This window comes from Hyla sarda, chromosome 1 (assembly GCF_029499605.1).
Source record: "Hyla sarda isolate aHylSar1 chromosome 1, aHylSar1.hap1, whole genome shotgun sequence".
NCBI classification, from domain to species: domain Eukaryota; kingdom Metazoa; phylum Chordata; class Amphibia; order Anura; family Hylidae; genus Hyla; species Hyla sarda.
In genome coordinates, this window is record NC_079189.1 from 333,943,390 (window position 1) to 333,968,885 (window position 25,496).

Below are 25,496 nucleotides of genomic sequence, written 5' to 3' on the forward strand. Positions count from 1 at the left end.
AATAAAAATGGAAATTGAGGCTCAGGGTCAATGAATATTGGATGATCCTTGACCCTGATCATTGACCCTAAGGCTCAATATACAATATTAATTGACCCTGAGCCTCAATTTCCATTTTTTATTTATTGCATTTTTTACACCGTGGGTATAGGTGTTATTGGAGTAGCTCGGGTCCCAGGAAACTAGTTGATAAGAGCCTCTCCTACTCTTTATACATAAAAAAAAAAAAAAATTGTTTTTCTTTTATAATAAATTAGCAAAAAAATAAAATACAATAGTTTCTACATTTGTATTATTGAGTGTATAATGATGGGAGAAAACAAAAATGTTTCTATTTTAGCCCAAGGCGAAAAGATAAAAAAAAAATTAAAAACTGTAAAATGGTCTGAAGACTGCATTTTAGCTAAGCTGCTGTCACCTAAACCACACTAATAAAGCTATGCCTGGGAAAAGATAGCTTTATCTATCAAATAATGGTTACATTATAATACTTCAGACCATAATTGAAATTACAAACAGCATTTTGACGGTACACTCCGAAGCAGAAACTTTGTGGAGTTTTTATTACATTCAGACATGAAGCTCACAGCAGGTGTAATTTATTTTAATATCTGTGTTTTGATAGCAAACTATAATGTTTAGTCTACAGTTCAAGTATAGGGGTGTTTATTTCCCCCAAAAATTGGCTTATATTTTTCCACATTGCACATAGCATATCATATAATTTTTATATAGCTTGGCTAAATGTATTTATGTCCATATAGGAATCTGAAATATAAAGGTTACTGAATCATATGTTCCTTTTCAGTGCTCAGTGTCTTGTGGAGAAGGAACACAGATCCAAAGCGCAGTTTGCAGGAAGAAAGTGAAGACTGGGGAATATGTTGTGGTGAATTCATCTATATGTGCTGGATCAGTCCTTCATCCGATGGCTCGCCCTTGCCTGCTTGCGCCATGCACTAGTAATATCTTTTGCTTTTTACAGTTTCATTCTTACAAGATGTTTTGCATTACATCATACTATACTATATTTTCCAATCTATAACTATCACAGAAAAGAACTAGTTTGGCTTTAAGCCGTTTTTTGCAATTACTTTGCCTTTTTACAATGTAATTGATAATTACAGAATTATTGTTTATAGTTAATGTATCTTTCTGTTCAGTTTAGTGCCCTGAATATTATTGTCTTTTGTGTTTTAAGGATCAAGAAATGGTCAGAAAACAAACCCCCATATTACAGGTTTGAGAAAATTATATATCCAGACAAGAAAGCAGAAGAAGTTGCAGTTTGTTGTTGGTGGATATGCTTACCTACTTGCAAAGACCACTCTTGTGCTTAAGTGCCCTGTGCGCCGATTCCGTAAACCACAGATTATATGGGAGAAGGACGGGAAACACTTGATAAGCTCAGAGCACATTACTGTTGCACCACATGGATATATAAAAATTCACCACCTTAGATCCTCAGACACTGGAGTGTACACATGCATGGCTGGGCCTAGCCAAGAACATTTTGTTATCAAGCTCATAGGAGAGAGCAATAAAATTATTTCTCAGGATTCTAGAATAAGAGATGATGAAAGTATTAAGAAAATAAGGAAAAACGAGGCTTACAATCGCCCAGAAAAACAACATACTGCAAATCTGTCTAACAGAAGCAAAACTGAAAAGCAAATTCAAGTCTCAGATGCGAGTTGTCGCTATGATAATATAATCGCAAGACTACTGGCCTTGAAACCTTGGGCAGAATATTATGTGGATCCATCTGATCCTCAAGAATCCTTTGAAAGAAACATCTCTTCAGATGAAGACCATGTTGTGGAGCATTCTTTAGCAAACACTGTTGTCATTGACATTAAACGTGTAGATGACATCATACAATCTTTGTCTCAGCAACCTGTCGAACTCCATGACAACAACAGCAGACACCTTTTAAACCAGTTGGCACATGAGTTAGCACGGAACTATGTAGAGAACCATGAAGCGCCTGTCTTCAAGGCAGAGCATAAACCGGTTAGTCCTGGAAGATCAGAACATTCATTTTACAAACCCGTTTCTGGTTTCTCCAGTTCCTGGAGATCATCATCACTGGAGTCAGAAGTATTTGAACCTCATGAAATCCTTCCAGACCATTCTCTCAGAAAACCAGTAATTCTTAGAAAAATATCCGCAGCTCAGCATTTTTCTGCTTCTGAAGTTGTAACTCATATTGGACAGACAGTGGCATTGGCTAGCGGAACTCTCAGTGTGCTTCTGCATTGTGAAGCTGGTGGAAACCCTAAACCAGTTATTAGCTGGGCTAGGAATGGAGAAGAAGTCAAATATAGTAACAGGTAAGAAAGTGAAAACCTATAGCTAAGAGCTTGTGGATGCACATTGGCCCAGCCGTAACACTGCTTTAAGTGTAGATACACGAGTGTCTTTTCAATATAAGCTGTCCTATGTGAATACATGAGGATACATGAGGAGTTGTAACTTGTATAACTTGTATATGATATTTTCCCTTCTGCACGTTTTTTTTTATTGTTAGTTGTCCCTGAACTAGTGGGTGTAGACTAGTTGCTATGATGTTTCGTATGAACTGCACACACACAGAAAAGGGAATCCTGCTCCCCTATATCTACATAGCACACCCTCAGAAGCAGCAGCAGCATGAAGGAAATTATAGTGCAGTACAGGACAATGTATGCAGCACTAGGTTAAGATACAACACTTACTAGAACAGTGTCTTACTCTGCAGCTCTAATCTTCCTACCCTCCCATCTTCAAAGACCCCCATAGGCAGCATGTAACTGACCTCTCAGAGAGCTCTCAAGATTATCATTAGTATTATTATTTTTTTTTTATTAAGTATTGTCTTCCTTGATAAAAATAAGTCCATAACAAGAAAAAAATGTACATGTAAGTAAGTACACTGTAACATACTGGGTTTCATACCAATTTAACTCCGCCCCCCCCCCCCCCCCTTAGCTTCCCATTTAAGAATTATATGGCAATATTCATAATAAATGTAATATTATTAAACAGCAAAATTATCCTAATGTAATATTGTTAATGTATAGTGTATTATCCATATCAGATCATCATCTGTGCCGTATTTGGGCTTCATTTATTATCACACTTAGTTTTATTACACAACTTTCATCTTTATTCTCAGGATCCTTCTTAAGCCAGACGATTCCTTGGAGATCTTAGAACCAGTTGAAGCTGATGTTGGCTTCTACACCTGCAATGCCACCAACTCTCTAGGCTCTGCCTCCGTGTCCATTGCCATTACCCTTGCAGGTAGGTATAAACATAGCTTTTTAGTGACCCCTTAGGAAATGGGTAAATCTGGTTGTCATATATAACAAGTCTATAGTAATCTCATGTTCTATTATTCGGTTAGTGAAAAAAAGTCAAAGCTTTTGGACTGCTTGACTTAAAAAAGGCATTTTATTAGCAAGTGACTGATGTAATATTGGAAAAGATGTTTATCATAATGTACATAATTCAATCAACGTTATTGAATTGGCTGTATAATAAAAATTATATGAACCAGATGATAAGTTCAAATAAAAAGATGAAAATATCAATAATAGAATTATAACAGTCTAGTAAAAGAATGGTCAATGGGAGGCACACATTTTTAAAGAAGAAAGACTTAGGCATCTTTAAGAAATAGTGCAGTGACCTGCTTCTGGCAGCTACTAATTCCTTTGTTAATACTTATTCATTCTGACACTAGAGAAAAACATATTTCTGCATTTAAGTAGTGAGAAATGTGTAATATTTTTTGCAAAGTGCCCAGATGAAATCCCCATGAACTCAGAATGGGATGGGACAGACCACTGAGGCCAGTGATTGGCTATAGCGTCCCATGCTGAGTGTATAGGGAATAGGGACATCATCTGGGCACTTCTCCCGAGCAGTCTGAAACAGTGGCTACACCTGGGCACATTTGTCACAGGTGCCAGAAAAGTCCTTTAATCACAATAAAACAGAAATTAAGATCACATGCTATGCACCGCAGCTGTTTTCAAAACTTTTTGCTCCTCACTAGACAAGGGGCATGGCTTAGAGTGAAAGGGACATTCCTTAAAGGTAAAGGCGTAATGACAGGCAATACAGGGGCCGGAGCATTGTGACGTCATGGCTCCGCCCCTCGTGATGTCATGACCCGCCCCCTCAATACAAGTCTATGGGAGGGGCGTGGCAACCGAGTTTGCTTTGTCCAGTAATGACAGCGAAGTGCTGTAGCCGAGATCCAGGGGGTCCCCAGTGGCGGGACCCCAGCGATCAGACATCTTATTTCCTATCCTTTGGATGTCTAAGGGCACCTGAACACCCAGACCCCGAATGATCAAAACTTTTCACATATCCCAATAAAAGGTAAGTGACAGAGACACTGCATGGCAGTATTAATAAATGAGCCCCTTTTTTGAATCAGTATAACATTTATAGTGAACAGGATAAGTGGGAGTTCACAGCGTGAGTTTACTGGAAATTTGACACAATTAACACACGTTGAGTGATCTTTTGCTTAAAACATTGCATTAAAGGAGTATTCTAAGTTGAAATACTTTACAGCGGTTGGACTTCCGTCCAACCGCTGTAAAGTATTTCGACTTAGAATACTCCTTTATTGCAATGTTTTAAGTAAAAGGTTATTCTATGTGTGTTAATTGTGTCAAATTTAAAAGTAAAAGAAATTGATGCTTAGCGTCACCCAGGTTTATAGTCTTTTATTCTAGAAAGCATTGTTGATCTCAGACTACACCAATTTGGTCTCCTTCCATGTATTTTTTGACATATCAGAACCTCATTGTAATTCCAAATTCTCCTTACATTGCGGTGCATTGACGATTGCTAATACAGTGTATTTCATATTGCTCTCATGTCCTTTATAAGTATTGTTAATGTACAAAATGGCCCAAAATAGAAAATTGGATCTTTTACTATGTGCGAGATCTTATGACGTGCAGTTTACTTAAGGTTTCTGCAGATAGGAGGTGACCTTATGTATTCACCTTTCCATCTTGTGGAATTTGAAAACCTCTAGTGACTGGTATATAAAAGATCTCTCCTATTTGGTTACCTGACAGACCACATAGGTTTGTTTTCCTTACTCTGCAGTGAAATGTTTAAAGTCATTAGCATATGACCCACCAGTAAAACTGTCGCTACCTGCTCTGGATCTGGCTAGTATGTTAACATTCTTGTTAATGGATAATGTTTCCCTTTCCTTCTTGACTGGCAGGCTTTTGCCTATTAGTTCAATGTCAACAGATCTGCTCTGTGGTGTTGTGTATTTTAGGACCACAACCATTTTTCCAATTAAAGTAGCATATAGTTACATTTTCCTAAGTCGGAGGTGACTAACACACGAGTGATTACTAAACATTATAGCCTTTTCCCGCAGTTAAAACATAAACACTTATTCCATATCCATTAGAATGCTTTAAGCTCAGGCTTGCCCTTGGAAGCAAAAACCAAAACATCTGTTGAAAATATTTTATTTTCAGTAGTATTTACTTGTAGAAGCTACGTGGGACTTGGCGAAGATACATTGCTTTTCTTTTTCTGTATGATAGGTATTGCTATTTTACACATGATAAATCAAAGTTCGCTGCTCCAAGGAGGTAGTAGGGGCAATCCAGCACATTGTAAAATGGAATAAGAACCATGTGTCAATTAACAGACTAATACTATTTAACCAACAGTAGAAAAGAGTCGACATCTCCAGTACATATTGTTACATATGTGATCAATAAGGCCATCAGCTTCACTAAACATTTCATAACTGAATGCAAAAAATCTTCAATCCTGGTTAGGCTCAGATTTCCATAGGTTTGTGGAAAAGGGAACCACATCATGATAAGGCTGTTTTCATATTTTGCTTTACATAGTTTTTAGTAGCTATTAAATATTAGGGTCACATAGTGTCCTCAGCATGAAAGAACTCTCAGGTTACTTCTATGTATTAGACATTAATAATGTGTGTCACAAGTTATTGAATGCCTGACCTTACTTCACTGACCTCTAAAGGTTTGCAAGTATTTAGGCTTTGCTTGCTCTCCTGCAGTCTCTTCCATCCATTCTTGATTTTCCCAGATGGTTTATAGCATGCTTTGTATAGGCGTACTGCTGCAAAACAGCAGGTTTCCTCTTGGTGCTTGCTCTTTGAACCTGTGCTGTATCAGGTGACCCTGATGTATTGTTTTCCTTTCTCTAGGGAAACCATTAATAAAGACCTCCAGGACTGTGCTTATCAATATGGATGTGCCTTCCATTGCTGTCGACGTGGGTAGTGTAGTGAAGACCATTCATGCAACAAATGTTACCATCCATTGTCAAGTAGCAGGTAAGTAAGTGGTGATCCAGATGTCATAAACAACATTAGTGATAAGTTTTAGTGTGTCTTGTTTAGTCAGATACATACCGTAGAATAGCTACACACTCTGGCTAAATGCTTCCATTGTATGAGAAATACAATATTATTATTGGTATTTAACCCCTTAACAACCACGGACGTATATTTACATCCGTTGCCGGCTCCCGTTATATTAAGCGATCTCAGGAGCTGAGCGTGCTTCGTACCTGCTGGGTCCCGGTTGCTATCAACAACCAGGATCCGCAGCTAATACCGGAAATCGCTGATCGGGCTGATGTCTGGTATTAACCCTTGTAACCGGGAGAAAATACTGCCGGTTAGCTCAGCGGAGCTATTCGGGACCATGTGGCGAAATTGCGGCGTCCCGAACAGCTGAGAGGACAGCAGGAGGCGTCTTACCTTGCTCCTCGTAGTCCGATCGGCATTTGATTGCTCCAAGCCTGAGATCCAGGCTGGAGCAATTGAGCACAGATTTCACTGATCAATGCTATGCTATGGCATAGCATTGTTCAGTGTATGCAATCAAAGGATTGCATGTAATAGTCCCCTATGGTGGCTAAAAAAAAAACTGTAAAAGAAAGTAAAAACAAAAGTGAATAAATCCTTCCTGAATAAAAGTTTGAATCACTTTTCCACTTCTGCGTATTTTTGGTCACTTTGCATACCCTAAAAAAATGTATAAAAAGCGATCAAAAAGTCCCATCAAAACAATTATGGTACCAATAAAAACTTCAGATCACTGCGCAAAAAATGAGCCCCCATACCGCCCCTTATACGGAAAAATAAATAGGGATCAGAAGATAACAATTTTAAACATACTAATTTTGGTGCATGTAGTTAGAATTTTTTTCAAGTAGTAAAATAAAAATAAAACTATATAAGTTGGGTATCATTGTTACCGTATGGATCTACAGAATAAAAATATTGTGTCATTTTTACCGAAAAATGCACTGCGTAGAATCGGAAGCCCCCAAAAGTTACAAAATAGCATTTTTTTTTCCAATTTTGCCCCACAAATAAATTTTGTCTGGTTTTGCAATAAATTTTAAGGGGAAATTATTGATGTTATTACAAAGTACAATTGGTGGCGCACAAAACAAGCCCTCATATGGGTCTGTAAGTGCAAAATTGAAAGCATTTTAATTTTTAGAAGGAGAGGTGGAAAATATGAAACGCAAATACGAAAAAAAAAACTGTGGTCCTTAGGAGGGTTAAATTGGAGGCTGATGTGTACATGCCAAGACATACCATAGAACTCATTCAGGTGTTAAGAAGCATCTATGAATGGTCAGATAAAGGAAGAAAATAAGCAATGCTCCTCTTGTGGATGTGGAATCTGAGTTTTTGCCTCCTTAGGAGAAACCTAATTTTGCCGCCCCCTTGGCCATGACCAGGGACTTTGGGGCTCCTTACTGCTGGAGTAGCTGGGTCCAACTTCCCACACACACTGTTACCAGTCCCTGCCTTGTACTGTATACTGTTCTGTTAATGGTTGCCATCAGGGTATGTTTTTTGTGGGATGAGTCAGATTGGGGTACAATGCAATCATGCATTTTTTGGGGTTTGTTTTTAGTGCATGTAGCATATATATATATATATATATATATATATATATATATATTACCCAGCATATAGAAAAATGTAAGTGGTTGTGACTGGAGTATAAGATATGATATAACAGCAGAATAGTGATTACAGCTTTGGAGGTGACTGTAGGAGAAGACATGATGTTAAAGTAGAATAGTAAGCTCAGGTGGGAATGTGACTGGAAGAGAAGACAATGCAACAGCCGAATAGTGAGTGCAGCTCTGAATGTGACTGGTGTTCAAGACATGCTACACACACATAGGCTAGGATTTACTATTGTAAACCCAACATGTTTTGTCGGGTTTTGCGCCAGAAATTCTGGTTATGCCAGAATTGAAAAAAAAACTAGACCAACTCTCCATTGTACTTAGAAAAGCTGAAAAAGGGGCATGACAGTTGGGGGAAAGGGGCGTGGTCACTTAAAAAAAGGTGTGTCCCCCAAATTTTCACAAAAACCCAACATATTTACTAAGGTTTCCACAGAAAATGTGGTCGATTTGAGCGGAGGGAAACCCGACTGATCAGAACATATGTAGAAAAAGCCAAATGTAGGGAAAAGTGCAAAATGTAGGGAAACCTTAGTAAATACCGTGGAAAAAAATTGTAGAGGATTAAAACCCATAAAGAAAACTACACTCCACTCCTGGTAAATCAGGGCCATAGTGTTGCACACACATACACAGAGACAACACTCACACAGCTTACTTGTCTGTCCTCTTCCTCTGTGCACTGAGGTCGCTCCACTCTGTGTTAAGGACCTTACGATCATGTGACTCACAGGCAGGTCCTTATCCACTCTACTGTATTGAGCATTGCAAGGAACATTTTCCTGCACATTTCTGCAAAGAGGTGACAGATTTTACCTGTGCCCAGGGGACAACCCCCTCTTAACAACGCCCATGATATGTTGGAGCATTTCTTTTTTTAAATTTGGCTGGGCCCCAGACCACAGGACCACCAGTTCTGCCCTGATGGTGGCCCTGGCGCCACTCTTATCCAGTGGGTGCTATAGGCCAGTGCCTAACTCACCTATAGGTGGTGCTGGCCCTGTTCTTAGTCTGACAAACAGTACCAAGGAGCAGATTCAGAGAGTAGCTGCTTGCTGGCACCTGCAGGTACAGAGTTCAGCATCGATTGTAGCACTTTGTAAAAGAGCCTTTAGTTGACCATAATAGCTGATGTCTATCTAAATGTTTTTGAACATGTTGAAAAATCGTTCTGACAGACAGTCATTAAAAACAGATGTTATCGATACAAAAAATAATTCTTCTTTGTGGAGGAGGACATCTGAAATATTTATAGTACTTTTCAAAGCAGATAAGATCAGACACAACAGCAAAAAAGTACAAAGTATTTATTTCTACAGATCATTCCTATAATGAGAAGAAATAAAATATGCCACTATCTTGTAAAAAATCTACCGCGTATGGTCAGCTTTCCTTATCTGAAATCTATTTGAAACTAGTACAACACTTGCCAGCAAAGACGTTTTCCTTATTACAGAAATTCACACAGCCAAATAACATTATGTGAGAACAGTTAGCGTAAATCCATTAATCCAGAGACTACTCTGGATGAAAATTATTTGTTTACATGTCTATATGAATGAAATATATCGTTCAAGTGTAGAAATCATATTCTTACATATTGATCCACATGATCCACTGTATTAAATCTGTCAAAATTCTTTTTATGCCATGAAACCCACCCTACCCATTACAAATTCAGTATTTTCATACGGTCAGTTGGAAGAATTCCAAAAATACAAGATTCAATATAATACATGAATTCAATGACCACTTTAGATCTTTCTGTATCATTATTACTAGCTGAGTACCCGGCGTTGCCCGGTTTTTCCTTACTAATCCTTGTTGGGGAGGAAAATCAACAAAGGAGGAAGCTTATGACTTCATATCCCATCCTCATATATTGTTGTCTTATCCCGTCCTCATATCCCGACTTCATATCCTGTCCTTATATCCCGTCTTTATATCCCGTCCTCATATCCCGTCCTCATATCCCGACCTCCTATCCCGTCCTCATATCCCGTCCTCATATCCCAACCTCATATCCCGTCCTCATATCCCGACCGCATATACCAAATTCATATAGCGTCCTCATATGCGGTCCTCATGCCGTCCCCCTATCCTGTCCTTATGTCCCATCCTCATATCCTGTTCTCATATCCTGACCTCATATCCCGTCCTCATATTCCTTCCTTATGTCCCATCCTAATATCCTGTCCTCAGGTGGGACTGATTTGTGATGAAGCTATTGTAAGCTGAAAATAGAAGGGGACGTGGCTTTGTGGGACTGGGCGTGATTTGCAAGCCAGACCGATGCACAAAAAGGATAGAGAATAAAAGGGGTGGGGCTTAAACAGTGGGCATGTCTTTGCGAGATGGGGTGTAGCTTGCAAGCCAGAATGACGCATTCACCAGGAGATGCAGAGCGGAGCTTTTGGAGTAAGGTACTGGAAGTCCCACATACTTGGATGGGACTTGTAACAAAAACCCATCTTTTATATAAGGGTGTAAGGGGTTAATTTAGGGGGGTAAAAGTTAATTTAACTATTATATATTTTTATTTGACATATAAGTAATATGTGTACCAGGTATTATTGAAATATCTCCAACCGTACGGAAGTTATGCGGGAATATACATTTCCCGTAGATTTGCATGGGACTTTTAAGGGGTTATCCACCATAAGGTGATTTTAGTACGTACCTGGCAGGCAGTAATGGACATGCTTAGGAAGGATCTGCGCTTGACTTGGGGCTAAATGGCTATGTCATGAGATTACCATAACACTGTGACTAGCTTTTTGTGAACTAGTATTTCCTGTTTGACTTTTCTTTTTTTAACTACAAATCACATAATTCCATTTTCCTCCCTCCCACACATCAGCCATCCCACCCATTGAAACATAAATGAGCTGCATCCATTAAAAGACCTGTGGTTTTCAATCAGGGTGCTTACAGCTGTTGCATTAGTTGCAGATTGATCCCTCTCCCACCACCCACTGAAGCAGACAGGCTCCCTGTCATCAGCTGACTAGTTGCAAGCTGGAAAAAATCTGAGACAACAGTCATTTTGTATGCTGATAAAAATAAAAATTGGAGTGAAAATCACAAAAGAATTGTGAGAAAACCATCACACACAGGTACAGACACTGTATTATGAACTACACTAACTTTACCGCCCCTGTAGCATAGTCAAATAAAAAAATGTCCTGGAATACCCCTTTAAACCAAAACCCCAACCCTCACAAATGGGAGTAGTTAAGGGTTAAATTAACTATCCTATATTTTTAGTGGACATACAAGTAACATGTGACCGAGTATTATCGAAATATCTCCAGCCGTACGGAAATTATGTGAGAACATACATTTCCCATTGATTTGCATGGGACTTTAAACAAAAACCCCGACCCTCACAAATGGGGGTAGTTAAGGGTTGAATTAACTATCCTATATTTTAAGTGGATATATAAGTAACATGTGACCAAGTATTATCGAAATATCTCCAGCCGTTTGGAAGTTGTGCAGTAACATATATTTCTCATAGACTTGTATAGAACTTTAAACAAAAACCCCGACCCTGGCAAATGGGGGTGGGTAAGGGTTAAATTACCTATCCTATGTTTGTTGTTGACATATTAGTAACATGTGTGCCAAGTTTCATGTTAACATCTTTAGCCGTTTGGACGGGATGCTGGAACATACACACACACATACACACATTGAGTTTTATAGATAGATTTATGTCATAGCAACTCATTGTATAAAAGTATGCAAGAGCTGGTAAAGAAGTGTTCAGACCAAATAGCAGAGCACTGGTTGTTGTCATGAATGGGGGTGGCAGGGAGAAGTGAGCCCTATAGCTGTCCCTATAATCCACTCTCCCTGCCTACTTGCCCATGACGGATCGACAACTTGGAGCCAGTCCCTTCCTTGCGCTAAAGTGCATGAACGACAAAACAAACCAAACAATACATAGTCGGAGAACAGGTCATGAACATAACAGAATTACAAAGCAACTAATATATATATAAATACACACAAAGCGTGATATAGCATACTAACATTTAACGGGTCAGAATATCAAGAGCACTGTTCACACGACTCAGAACAAGGAACACACTAGACACCCCACTACAAACATGGAGGGACATCAATACCAAAGCCAAATACACTCCTAGCCAGAGGGCACTCTCCACCAATAGTGATCAAGATACTGGCCTAGGAGGAAACAGAAATACTAAATACAAGCAAACATGGGTACAGGCACAAGACTCACTCACTCCTAGATAGATGGAATAGCACAAGACTCAGAGCAGGATTCTATCCTAGAAGAAGCAGGAATAAACAAGGTAAAAACAGGACTGACATAATGCAGTGTGAACACGGACTAAGATATATTAAGGTAAATACAGAATGAACATACACAACTACTAAAACCCCACAATATACTAAAAAGCAGGCTAAAATCTATATATCAAACAGGAAAGATAACCTTGGTTAAAGCTCAGGACAAGTGTTCAAATAGACAAAAGGTGCATAAAGAAACAACACATGGTCAGAATACAGATCTAATTAACAGCAGCAATCAGCACCCTAACTCTTGCCAAACCAGGGAGAATTAGCTTAGAAACTGTTCAGACACAAAAACAATGGCCCTCATTTACTATTCTAAACCCGACCTCTTTTGTCAGGTTTTTTTGTCGCATCTTTGTCTGCGCCATGTCGCAGACATTGTGCGCCAGTCTGCGACACGATGCAACATTTTTTCCCGACGGACCCGATGTGGATTCTCCCAAACCCGAAAAAGGGGCGTTACCCGACATTTCTGAGCTTTCCCACGTATTTATAAAGGTTTCCAACCCCAATTTGTTGTATTGGTGTGGATTTTTTCCCGACAGCTCAGAGGAATTGGAAACCAAAACCAACAAAACCCAGTGCGACAAACAGGATGCGACATAATAATAAATACCAGGGGAAAAAAGCAGTCAGGTAAGAAAGCAACATAGACTTACAACCCGATTTTCTTAGTAAATGAGGGCCAATGTCTGAAAAGGACCAAAAGCAGAAAAATGCAAAAACACAGAACAACAAAAGCAAATATCATCCAAGCTGGCTCCATAAACCTGACAGTAAATTCATTGTACTCTTATATTCATTGTACTCTTATAGTCTATGTTCTTTTGGGATGGGATAATTCACAGCATGAAATTGTGGAGCATACAAATGCAGAAATTGTGTCACACTATTATTTATTCAACATGGACTAGAATTCATGGGATTCGGCCATACAGCCAGACATTCTGGGGCTTCTAATGTCAAAGGTTTGTCCAACTGAGTACTGGAAAGGGCTTACAAATAAAATGGGCAGAAAATATGTGGAAGTCAGAAAATACCTAAATGATATAAAGTTAATGTTACGCCGAGCGCTCCGGGTCCCCGCTCCTCCCCGGAGCGCTCGCTACACTCTCGCTCCCGCAGCGCCCCGGTCAGATCCACTGACCGGGTGCGCTGCGATACCGCCTCCAGCCGGGATGCGATTCGCGATGCGGGTGGCGCCCGCTCGCGATGCGCACCCCGGCTCCCGTACCTGACTCGCTCTCCGTCGGTCCTGTCCCGGCGCGCGCGGCCCCGCTCCCTAGGGCGCGCGCGCACCGGGTCTCTGCGATTTAAAGGGCCACTGCGCCGCTGATTGGCGCAGTGGTTCTAATCAGTGTGTTCACCTGTGCACTCCCTATGTATACCTCACTTCCCCTGCACTCCCTCGCCGGATCTTGTTGCCATTGTGCCAGTGAAAGCGTTCCCTTGTGTGTTCCTAGCCTGTGTTCCAGACCTCCTGCCGTTGCCCCTGACTACGATCCTTGCTGCCTGCCCCGACCTTCTGCTACGTCCGACCTTGCTTCTGTCTACTCCCTTGTACCGCGCCTATCTTCAGCAGTCAGAGAGGTTGAGCCGTTGCTAGTGGATACGACCTGGTCACTACCGCCGCAGCAAGTCCATCCCGCTTTGCGGCGGGCTCTGGTGAACACCAGTAGTGACTTAAAACCGGTCCACTAGCACGGTCCACGCCAATCCCTCTCTGGCACAGAGGATCCACCTCCTGCCAGCCGGCATCGTGACAGTAGATCCGGCCATGGATCCCGCTGAAGTTCCTCTGCCAGTTGTCGCCGACCTCACCACGGTGGTCGCCCAGCAGTCACAACAGATAGCGCAACAAGGCCACCAGCTGTCTCAACTGACCGTGATGCTACAGCAGCTACTACCTCAGCTTCAGCAATCATCTCCTCCGCCAGCTCCTGCACCTCCTCCGCAGCGAGTGGCCGCCTCAGGCCTACGACTATCCTTGCCGGATAAATTTGATGGGGACTCTAAGTTTTGCCGTGGCTTTCTTTCACAATGTTCCCTGCACTTGGAGATGATGTCGGACCAGTTTCCTACTGAAAGGTCTAAGGTGGCTTTCGTAGTCAGCCTTCTGTCTGGAAAAGCTCTGTCATGGGCCACACCGCTCTGGGACCGCAATGACCCCGTCACTGCCTCTGTACACTCCTTCTTCTCGGAAATTCGAAGTGTCTTTGAGGAACCTGCCCGAGCCTCTTCTGCTGAGACTGCCCTGCTGAACCTGGTCCAGGGTAATTCTTCCGTTGGCGAGTACGCCGTGCAATTCCGTACTCTTGCTTCAGAACTTTCCTGGAATAATGAGGCCCTCTGCGCGACCTTTAAAAAAGGCCTATCCAGCAACATTAAAGATGTTCTGGCCGCACGAGAAATTCCTGCTAACCTACATGAACTCATTCATCTAGCCACTCGCATTGACATGCGTTTTTCCGAAAGGCGTCAGGAGCTCCGCCAGGATATGGACTTTGTTCGCACGAGGCGTTTTTTCTCCCCGGCTCCTCTCTCCTCTGGTCCTCTGCAATCCGTTCCTGTGCCTCCCGCCGTGGAGGCTATGCAAGTTGACCGGTCTCGCCTGACACCTCAAGAGAGGACACGACGCCGCATGGAGAATCTCTGCCTGTACTGTGCCGATACCGAACACTTCGTGAAGGATTGTCCTATCCGTCCTCCCCGCCTGGAAAGACGTACGCTGACTCCGCACAAAGGTGAAACAGTCCTTGATGTCAACTCTGCTTCTCCACGTCTTACTGTGCCTGTGCGGATATCTGCCTCTACCTTCTCCTTCTCCACTAAGGCCTTCTTGGATTCCGGATCTGCAGGAAACTTTATTTTGGCCTCTCTCATCAACAGGTTCAACATCCCAGTGACCAGTCTCGCCAGACCTCTTTACATCAATTGCGTTAACAATGAAAGATTGGACTGTGCCGTGCGTTACCGCACGGAACCCCTCCTAATGTACATCGGACCTCATCACGAAAGAATTGAGTTTTTGGTCCTCTCCAATTGCACTTCCGAAATTCTCCTTGGACTACCCTGGCTTCAACACCATTCCCCAACCCTGGATTGGTCCACAGGGGAGATCAAGAGTTGGGGTACCTCTTGCTTCAAGGACTGCCTTAAACCGGTTACCAGTACTCCCTGCCGTGATCCTGTGGTTCCCCCTGTAACCGGTCTCCCTAAGGCCTATATGGACTTTGCTGATGTGTTTTGCAAAAAACAAGCTGAGACTCTTCCTCCTCACAGGCCTTATGACTGTCCTATTGACCTCCTCCACCCCGGGGCAGAATTTATCCTCTGTCCGCCCCAGAGACTCTTGCTATGTCTGAGTACATCCAGGAAAATTTAAAAAAGGGCTTTATCCGCAAATCCTCCTCTCCTGCCGGAGCCGGATTTTTCTTTGTGTCCAAAAAAGATGGCTCCCTACGCCCTTGCATTGACTACCGCGGTCTTAACAAAATCACGGTAAAGAACCGCTACCCTCTACCTCTTATCTCTGAACTCTTTGATCGCCTCCAAGGTGCCCACATCTTTACCAAACTGGACTTAAGAGGTGCTTATAATCTCATCCGCATCAGAGAGGGGGATGAATGGAAAACGGCATTTAACACTAGAGATGGACACTTTGAGTATCTGGTCATGCCCTTTGGCCTGTGCAACGCCCCTGCCGTCTTCCAAGACTTTGTTAATGAAATTTTTCGTGATCTCTTATATTCCTGTGTTGTTGTGTATCTGGACGATATCCTGATTTTTTCTGCCAACCTAGAAGAACACCGCCAGCATGTCCGCATGGTTCTTCAGAGACTTCGTGACAATCAACTTTATGCCAAGATGGAGAAATGTCTGTTTGAATGTCAATCTCTTCCTTTCCTAGGATACTTGGTCTCTGGCCAGGGACTACAAATGGATCCAGACAAACTCTCTGCCGTCTTAGATTGACCACGCCCCTCCGGACTCCGTGCTATCCAACGTTTTTGGGGTTCGCCAATTATTACAGACAATTTATTCCACATTTTTCCTCCATTGTGGCTCCTATCGTGGCTTTAACCAAAAAGAATGCCAATCCTAAGTCATGGCCTCCTCAAGCGGAAGACGCCTTTAAACAGCTCAAGTCTGCCTTTTCTTCTGCTCCAGTGCTCTCCAGACCTGACCCATCTAAACCCTTCCTATTGGAGGTAGATGCCTCCTCAGTAGGAGCGGGAGCGGTCCTTCTACAAAAAAATTCTTCCGGGCATGCTGTTACTTGTGGGTTTTTTTCTAGGACCTTCTCTCCGGCGGAGAGGATTTACTCCATCGGGGATCGAGAGCTACTAGCCATTAAATTAGCACTTGAGGAATGGAGGCATCTGCTGGAGGGATCAAGATTTCCAGTTATTATTTACACCGATCACAAAAATCTCTCCTATCTCCAGTCTGCCCAATGGCTGAATCCTCGCCAGGCCAGGTGGTCTCTGTTCTTTGCCCGATTTAATTTTGAAATTCACTTTCGGCCTGCCGATAAGAACATCAGGGCCGATGCTCTCTCTCGTTCCTCGGATGCCTCGGAAGTAGAGCTCTCTCCGCAACACATCATTCCTCCTGACTGCCTGATCTCCACTTCTCCAGCCTCCATCAGGCAAACTCCTCCAGGGAAGACCTTCGTCACTCCACGCCAACGCCTCGGAATCCTCAAATGGGGTCACTCCTCCCATCTCGCAGGCCATGCGGGCATCAAGAAATCCGTGCAACTCATCTCTCGTTTCTATTGGTGGCCGACTCTGGAGACGGATGTTGTTGATTTTGTGCGGGCCTGCACTGTCTGTGCCCGGGATAAGACTCCTCGCCAGAAGCCCGCTGGTCTTCTTCATCCTCTGCCTGTTCCCGAACAACCTTGGTCTCTGATTGGTATGGACTTTATTACAGACTTACCCTCATCCCGTGGCAACACTGTTGTTTGGGTGGTCGTTGATCGATTCTCCAAGATGGCACATTTCATCCCTCTTCCTGGTCTTCCTTCTGCGCCTCAGTTGGCAAAACAATTTTTTGTACACATTTTTCGTCTTCACGGGTTGCCCACGCAGATCGTCTCGGATAGAGGCGTCCAATTCGTGTCAAAATTCTGGAGGGCTCTCTGTAAACAACTCAAGATTAAATTAAACTTTTCTTCTGCTTATCATCCTCAATCCAATGGGCAAGTAGAAAGAATTAACCAGGTCCTGGGTGATTATTTACGGCATTTTGTTTCCTCCCGCCAGGATGACTGGGCAGATCTTCTACCATGGGCCGAATTCTCGTATAACTTCAGAGTTTCTGAATCTTCTTCCAAATCCCCATTTTTCGTGGTGTACGGCCGTCACCCTCTTCCCCCCCTCCCTACTCCCTTGCCCTCTGGTTTGCCCGCTGTGGATGAAATAACTCGTGATCTTTCCACCATATGGAAAGAGACCCCAAATTCTCTCTTACAGGCTTCATCACGCATGAAGAAGTTTGCTGATAAGAAAAGAAGAGCTCCCCCCATTTTTTCTCCCGGAGACAAGGTATGGCTCTCCGCTAAATATGTCCGCTTCCGTGTTCCCAGCTACAAATTGGGACCACGCTATCTTGGTCCTTTCAAAATTTTGTGCCAGATTAATCCTGTCTCTTATAAACTTCTTCTCCCTCCTTCTCTTCGTATTCCTAATGCCTTTCACGTTTCTCTTCTTAAACCACTCATCATCAACCGTTTCTCTCCTAAACTTATCTCTCCCACTCCTGTCTCCGGTTCTTCAGACATTTTTCCTGTAAAGGAGATACTGGCCTCCAAAAAGGTCAGAGGAAAAACCTTCTTTTTGGTTGACTGGGAGGGCTGTGGTCCTGAAGAGAGATCCTGGGAACCTGAGGACAATATCCTAGATAAAAGTCTGGTCCTCAGGTTCTCAGGCTCCAAGAAGAGGGGGAGACCCAAGGGGGGGGGGGGGTACTGTTACGCCGAGCGCTCCGGGTCCCCGCTCCTCCCCGGAGCGCTCGCTACACTCTCGCTCCCGCAGCGCCCCGGTCAGATCCACTGACCGAGTGCGCTGCGATACCGCCTCCAGCCGGGATGCGATTCGCGATTCGGGTGGCGCCCGCTCGCGATGCGCACCCCGGCTCCCGTACCTGACTCGCTCTCCGTCGGTCCTGTCCCGGCGCGCGCGGCCCCGCTCCCTAGGGCGCGCGCGCGCCGGGTCTCTGCGATTTAAAGGGCTACTGCGCCGCTGATTGGCGCAGTGGTTCTAATCAGTGTGTTCACCTGTGCACTCCCTATGTATACCTCACTTCCCCTGCACTCCCTCGCCGGATCTTGTTGCCATTGTTCCAGTGAAAGCGTTCCCTTGTGTGTTCCTAGCCTGTGTTCCAGACCTCCTGCCGTTGCCCCTGACTACGATCCTTGCTGCCTGCCCCGACCTTCTGCTACGTCCGACCTTGCTTCTGTCTACTCCCTTGTACCGCGCCTATCTTCAGCAGTCAGAGAGGTTGAGCCGTTGCTAGTGGATACGACCTGGTCACTACCGCCGCAGCAAGTCCATCCCGCTTTGCGGCGGGCTCTGGTGAACACCAGTAGTGACTTAGAACCGGTCCACTAGCACGGTCCACGCCAATCCCTCTCTGGCACAGAGGATCCACCTCCTGCCAGCCGGCATCGTGACAGTTAAATTACCTACTGTACTTATGTTTATATGTAATATGTGTATATTATTTTACTACAAAAGGCAATTATTAACAAATATACAGAAAATGGAGCATAATGTTTCTTATACCAGTTTAGTTTTTTCTCTTCGGTATAGGAAGCGCCATAGACTTGTGTGGGGAGCCTTAAGCCTTTGAATAATAATCGTATAGGTGGGCTTAGTAAATAGTTCTTCCGTTTCTGATGACAGTTGTTCTATAGACTGTTTATAAACAAATCAGACTCCACGCTGCTTGAGCAGGACAGTGCGGGTAAACAAGTCTGTCTGGGCCGTCTTGATGTGATACTTCCCAGAAATATGATCTGTTGAAATCTCCATTTCTTATTTCAGCACAGAACCATATAACTTCTGATTTCCCAGTTGCTGCCTAAAAAATCTAAAGTTTCACTGGGAGCTAAAGATAAACAATGCTGTGGCCCTTATTTACTGAGACTGTTGGGTTATTATTAGTGTGGAGTGTTGTTTTAGACTTGCATGATTCCACTCTATTTACTATGGGGGCACACAGATCTGTTTTAGCGCATTGTGACACAAATTCTGGCACAGACAGAATTTTTGGCGCACAGACCCAACAAAAGCAGGTTGAGTTCATATTAGTAAATCAGTGTCTATATATTTGACAATTCTGATCCATTCAAATCACATAGACTCAGATTTATCTATCAATCTACCTGGATATAAAACAGTTTGGTTTGGCTCATAACAACCAATCACAGCTGAGCTTTTACATCTTGACTTGACAACTATGGTTTTGGAAAGTTGATTGAGATATTCACCTTGTACATGACACAAGCACTTCCTCCAGCAGATGTATAAAACATAGGTCATCTCATTTATCATCCACTATATCAGAATTCCAGTGGGGCAGAAGTTTTCATACACCAAGGGTACTGTGGCGTTACATAGCCTGGAAAATGATGACATGGCCTTAGAAGCTTCTGATCATTGACATAATTTGAGTTAATTGGCAGTGTATCTGGGGAAGTATTTTAAGGTATATTTAATAGCTTATCATCATGGAAAAATCTAAAGAAATCAACCAAGAAATCAAAATTGTTCTGACACTTCCCATCCTTGAAAAAATTGCAGTAATTTTAGCAGACCTTAGAGGTGGAATGTGTACTAAGATTAAATGGCATGAATTGTAAAAAAAAATAAGTTTTAATAAATGTGGCTAAGGTATATGTAAACTAATAACTTAAAAGGGAATCTGTCAGCTGTATTTGCTGCTAAGAGCTGCAGACACTGTTGGTTAGTTATTAGGGTATAATGGCAAACCGTACCTTTCCTGGAGCTGATAATGGTGGGCAATTGTATAAAATGAAAAAAAAATTCTCAGCCAAGCGTCATGGAGGCAGTACTGAACTGCTCAAGTGCCACAGCTTAGCACACTTTCTTGCTCTTACCTTCCAGATCCTCCTTAATTGAATTTCAGGGCTCTGTACATCAGTAAACAAGGTGAGGGCAAGTGAGGAGGTGTGCCAACTGTCAAGAAGACTTGAGCATTTCAGCCACTTGGCTGAGAAATAAAAAGGAAATTTTCAATGTGACTTCATGCCCATACAACATGGTTAATTCCCCTAACACAGATGAACGCATACATACCAGCAATGTATTTGTGTGCAGCCTAAACTACAGGTATATAAAGGTCAGGTCAGGACATGGAAACATCTTTTGACAAGACACAACATTGCTATATCACAGAAGGTCACAGTAGTAGTAGTTGTAACCATTGTAGAGTTCTGATAAGCGGGACACCAGTGGCTGTGACAGTATTGAATGATGCTGCTATAGTAATATGTCTTCTTGCGCTGCCTGTGACATGAGTCACTTTGTTGCCGCAATGTAAAAGCTATGGGAGGAAACTGCAGCAGGGATGAATGACTGGGATCTTGTAAAATGTGGGGAGCGTATTGTACGTATTGCAGTTTCCCAACATGATGATCTCCAACACTAATAATTCTGATCAGAGCAATGACATCCAGCAGCATGCAAAGGTATGAATGCAGCAAAATAAGCTACGTAACAACCCTCCCTCTCACCTCGGCACTTCAGCTTTAGTCATAGACCTAGTTTGCCATCCAGCCAAGGGGCAAATAGACATGTGATTGTAGTTATCCTAGAAATGGTACTTGAACAAGGAATTGTCGGTTTTGCCATCATGTACTTTTCTCATCCTTCAGAAACCATGTTTCAAGATCAGAGGGAGAGGTCACCAATAGGTCCATTTCCTTCACTAAGTATTTAGAGATGTGAACGTTTACTGGACGTGCCCTTTAGATAGAACAGAATAACTGTAAGCATGAAGGATGAGCTGTGCAATGTAAATATGACGTTTGGCTCCTGTTGCTGATGCCAGAAGACACTGGAATGGGCTGCCTGTTGATGAGCTTTGATAAGCTGCAGCAGAAGAATACTTTATTGGAGTCTTATGGCCCCAAAAGATAACAAAAATCTATTGGGTTGTGTCTTATACAGTATCATAATGGTTTTTCTCATACAGTAATAAGCACAGGGGGGAAATTTACCAGTGCCGGTGCAACTTAAGGGTCACACATACCGTATCCTGTACATATTTAATGTGCAGGATTTGAAGCTGTAGTTTTGAAGCTGTGTTCATTCTGTGCATCAAATATGGGGTATTCTGAGTTAAAATTATTGGTGAGTATGACAATGTAATATGAAAATTTAGCCTAGTAAAAGCAATAGGAATAGAGAGCAGTACATGTTCTATTGGGGAACAGCAAAGATTGCGGAGGTCCTGTGGATAGGTGATACAGTAAGTATCAGATCGCTGGGACCTCTGCAATCTCCATAACAGGACTTGAGAATTGAGCAGCTCCATTCATGGTCTATGGGAGCTTTCGAAGGTAGCCAAGCATTGTACTCAGCCATCTCTGGCAGCTCCCATAGACCATGATTGAAGCAGAAGCATGCATGTACAACTTACCACTCCATTCAACAAAGACCTGGGGTCCTGTTTTGGAGATCACGGGGGGGGCCAGCAGTTAGACTCCCAGTAATCTCTTATTTACTATTCTGTGGATAAGTTTATTTTAACTTGAAATACCCCTTTAACTTTGATAAAGTTTTGCGTGCAAGTTGTCACAAATAGATACACCACATGTGTCAAACAGAATGCTGGTGAAAATCTGGCACACCCATAGGCTGTCCAGTTTACCTGTATTGGCATTTTTTATGGCAATTAGTATATACACTGCTCAAAAAATAAAGCGAACACTAAGATAACGCATCCTAGATGTGAATGAATGAACTAATCGTATGAAATACTTTCGTCTTTACATAGTTGAATGTGCTGACAACAAAATCACACAAAAATGATCAATGGGAATCAAATTTATTCACCCATGGAGGTCTGGATATGGAGTCACACTCAAAATCAAAGTGGAAAACCCCACTACAGGCTGATCCAACTTTGATGTAATGTCCTTAAAACAAGTCAAAATGAGGCTCAGTAGTGTGTGTGGCCTCCACGTGCCCGTATGACCTCCCTACAATGCCTGGGGATGCTCCTGAGGAGGTGGCGGATGGTCTCCTGAGGGATGTCCTCCCAGACCTGAACTAAAGCATCCGCCAACTCCTGGACAGTCTGTGGTACAACATGGCATTGGTGGATGGAGCAAGACCTGATGTCCCAGATGTGCTCATTCGGATTCAGGTCTGGGGAACGGGCGGGCCAGTCCATAGAATCAATGCCTTCCTCTTGCAGGAACTGCTGACACACTCCAGCCAGATGAGGTCTTGCTGTGTATTGCATTAGTAGGAACCCAGGGCCAACCACACCAGCATATGGTCTCACAAGGGCTCTGAGGATCTCATCTCGGTACCTAATGGCAGTCTGGCTACCTCTGGCAAGCACATGGAGGGCGCTGTGGCCCCCCAAAGAAATGCCACCCCACCGCCAAACCAGTCATGCTGGAGGATGTTACAGGCAGCAGAAGATTCTCCAAAGCGTCTCCAGACTCTGTGACATGCTCAGTGTGAACCTGCTTTCATCTGTGAAGAGCACAGGATGCCAGAGGCGAATTTGCCAATCTTGGTGTTCTCTTGCAAATGCCAAACGTCCTGCACGGTGTTGGGCTGTAAGCACAACCCCCACCTGTGGACGTCGGGCCCTCATACCACCCTCATGAAGTCTGTTTCTGACCGTTTGAGAGGACACATGCACATTTGTGGCCTGCTGGAGGTCATTTTTCAGGGCTCTGGCAGTGCTCCTCCTTGCACAAAGGTGGAGGTAACGGTCCTGCTACTGGGTTGTTGCCCTCCTATGTCCTCCTCCACATCTCCTGATGTACTGGCCTGTCTCCTGGTACCGCCTCCATGCTCTGGACACTACGCTGACAGACACAGCAAACCTTCTTGTCACGGCTTGCATTGATGTGCCATCCTGGATGAGCCAAATACCAAAACCCCAGGGCACAAAGCCCTTGGCACAAGATCCCTTTAGGGACAACCCTTATAAAATTTTACTTTTATTGTATATGGTTATTAAAATTGGATGTACCATGTGACAATGATTAAAACTTAAATGTCACAGAACCAGTTGTGCATATAAATAGGGATAAACCTCAAGTGATTAGTTTGTGGGGAACTGCAGTTTCCCCTTTATCTGGTAACTGTGGCACAAATTAAAATCACAGAATTTTATAAGGGTTGTCCCTAAAGGGATTTTGTGCCCCGGGCTTTGTGCCCTGGGGTTTTGGTATTTGATTTATTAAGGTGATCCCTGGCCCTTTAGGGGATCATTGTGGTAAATCCTGGATGAGCTGCACTACCTGATCCACTTGTGTGGGTTGTAGACTCCATCTCATGCTACCACTAGAGTGAAAGCACCGCCAGCATTCAAAAGTGACCAAAACATCAGCCAGGAAGCATAGGAACTGAGAAGTGGTCTGTGGTCACCACCTGCAGAACCACTCCTTTATTGGGGGTGTCTTACTTATCAATATATATATAAAACTCAATGTGTGTGTGTGTGTGTGTGTGTGTGTATGTTCCAGCATCACGTCCAAACGGCTAAAGATATTAACATGGCACACATGTCACTTATATGTCAACAACAAACATAGGATAGGTAATTTAACCCTTACTCACCCCCATTTGCCAGGGGCGGGGTTTATGTTTAAAGTCCTATACAAGTCTATAGGAGGTCGAGATAGGAGGACGGGATAGGAGGTCGGGATAGGAGGATGGGATAGGAGGTCGGGATAGGAGGTCTGGATAGGAGGTCGGGATATGGGGTTGGGATATGACAACAATATATGGGGATGGGATATGAAGTCAAAAGCTTCCTCCTTTGTTGATTTTCCTCCCTTACAAGGATTAGGAAGGAAAAACCGGGCAATGCCAGGTACTCAGCTAGTTGTCTATAATTTCCACCTGTTGTCTGTTCCATTTGCACAACAGGATGTGAAATTGATTGTCAATCACTCTTGCTTCCTGAGTGGACAGTGTGATTTCACAGAAGTGGGAATGACTTGGAGTTACATTGTGTTGTTTAAGTGTTCCCTTTATTTTTTTGAGAAATATATATATATATATATATATATATATATATACACTAATGGCATTAGTATATATCATCCAATATTAGACTTCACTTAAAATTACTATGAGTAAATGTGATTGATACATTCTGAAATGTTGTGCACAAAATGAGATCATTGTTATAGGGAGCAGATGGCATTGGAGTTGTCACTATCTGAAATTAGAAGTTATAACTTTGTTTTCTACTACTATTGCTGTTATTGGGCTGATTTCATTGTCATACTCACATTTAAAACAGTGAACACATACATGTAAAGAAAATGTATTGTATCTGAGATACAAATGTTCTTTTGCCACCTAGTGGTGGTGATGTGTATGTCCTGACTATGTGCCACAAGATTTTTTATGTATTTTTTTATTCTGTATTCATACAGATATAAACACATAACAATAATCATAATCTCAATCTTATAATGTAGTACAGTATGCATTGGGAATATATGAAATACTTATTAATAAATATAAATTATGAAGCATCCCTGCAGCTTCTTGGCAATAACTTTGACAAATGCCTGTATATCATTGTCATTACTTTATAATACACATGCCACATGTCATAACAGCTGCTAGATGGCCAGGAGGTTGTTCTGTTTACCTCCAGTATGTGTGTTCTCCTTTGTTCTGATATATAACACTACTAACTATGCTCTGGTTGCTTCTGGAGTCCAAGTAGTAATGCTGCTGGTGGTATTTTAGTAGTTCAGTTTACTGTCGCCCAGCTGAGGGCTCATTCCTGACTTTACTATGGGGCCCTGTGAGTTTGAGTTACTCTCTTGGAATAGTACATTTGTTTTTAGTTTGGTTAGCAGAAGTTTATGAAGAGAATCGGCATGCAGCCTACTTATTCCATAGCATCTAGTGACATCACTG

The 25,496-nt window shown here is 42.7% G+C and overlaps 1 protein-coding gene across 3 annotated transcripts in view; it reads left to right on the forward strand.

The window, feature by feature from the left end:
- Nucleotides 1-25,496, forward strand: part of ADAMTSL1 (ADAMTS like 1) — a 956,942-nt gene that overhangs the window by 885,717 nt on the left and 45,729 nt on the right. For all 3 annotated transcript variants that reach the window (XM_056519753.1, XM_056519743.1, XM_056519759.1), the window contains 4 exons: nucleotides 809-962; nucleotides 1,202-2,333; nucleotides 3,158-3,285; nucleotides 6,215-6,343. In XM_056519753.1, the coding sequence (XP_056375728.1) occupies nucleotides 809-962; nucleotides 1,202-2,333; nucleotides 3,158-3,285; nucleotides 6,215-6,343 (1,543 nt within the window). The remainder of the gene's footprint in view (nucleotides 1-808; nucleotides 963-1,201; nucleotides 2,334-3,157; nucleotides 3,286-6,214; nucleotides 6,344-25,496) is intronic.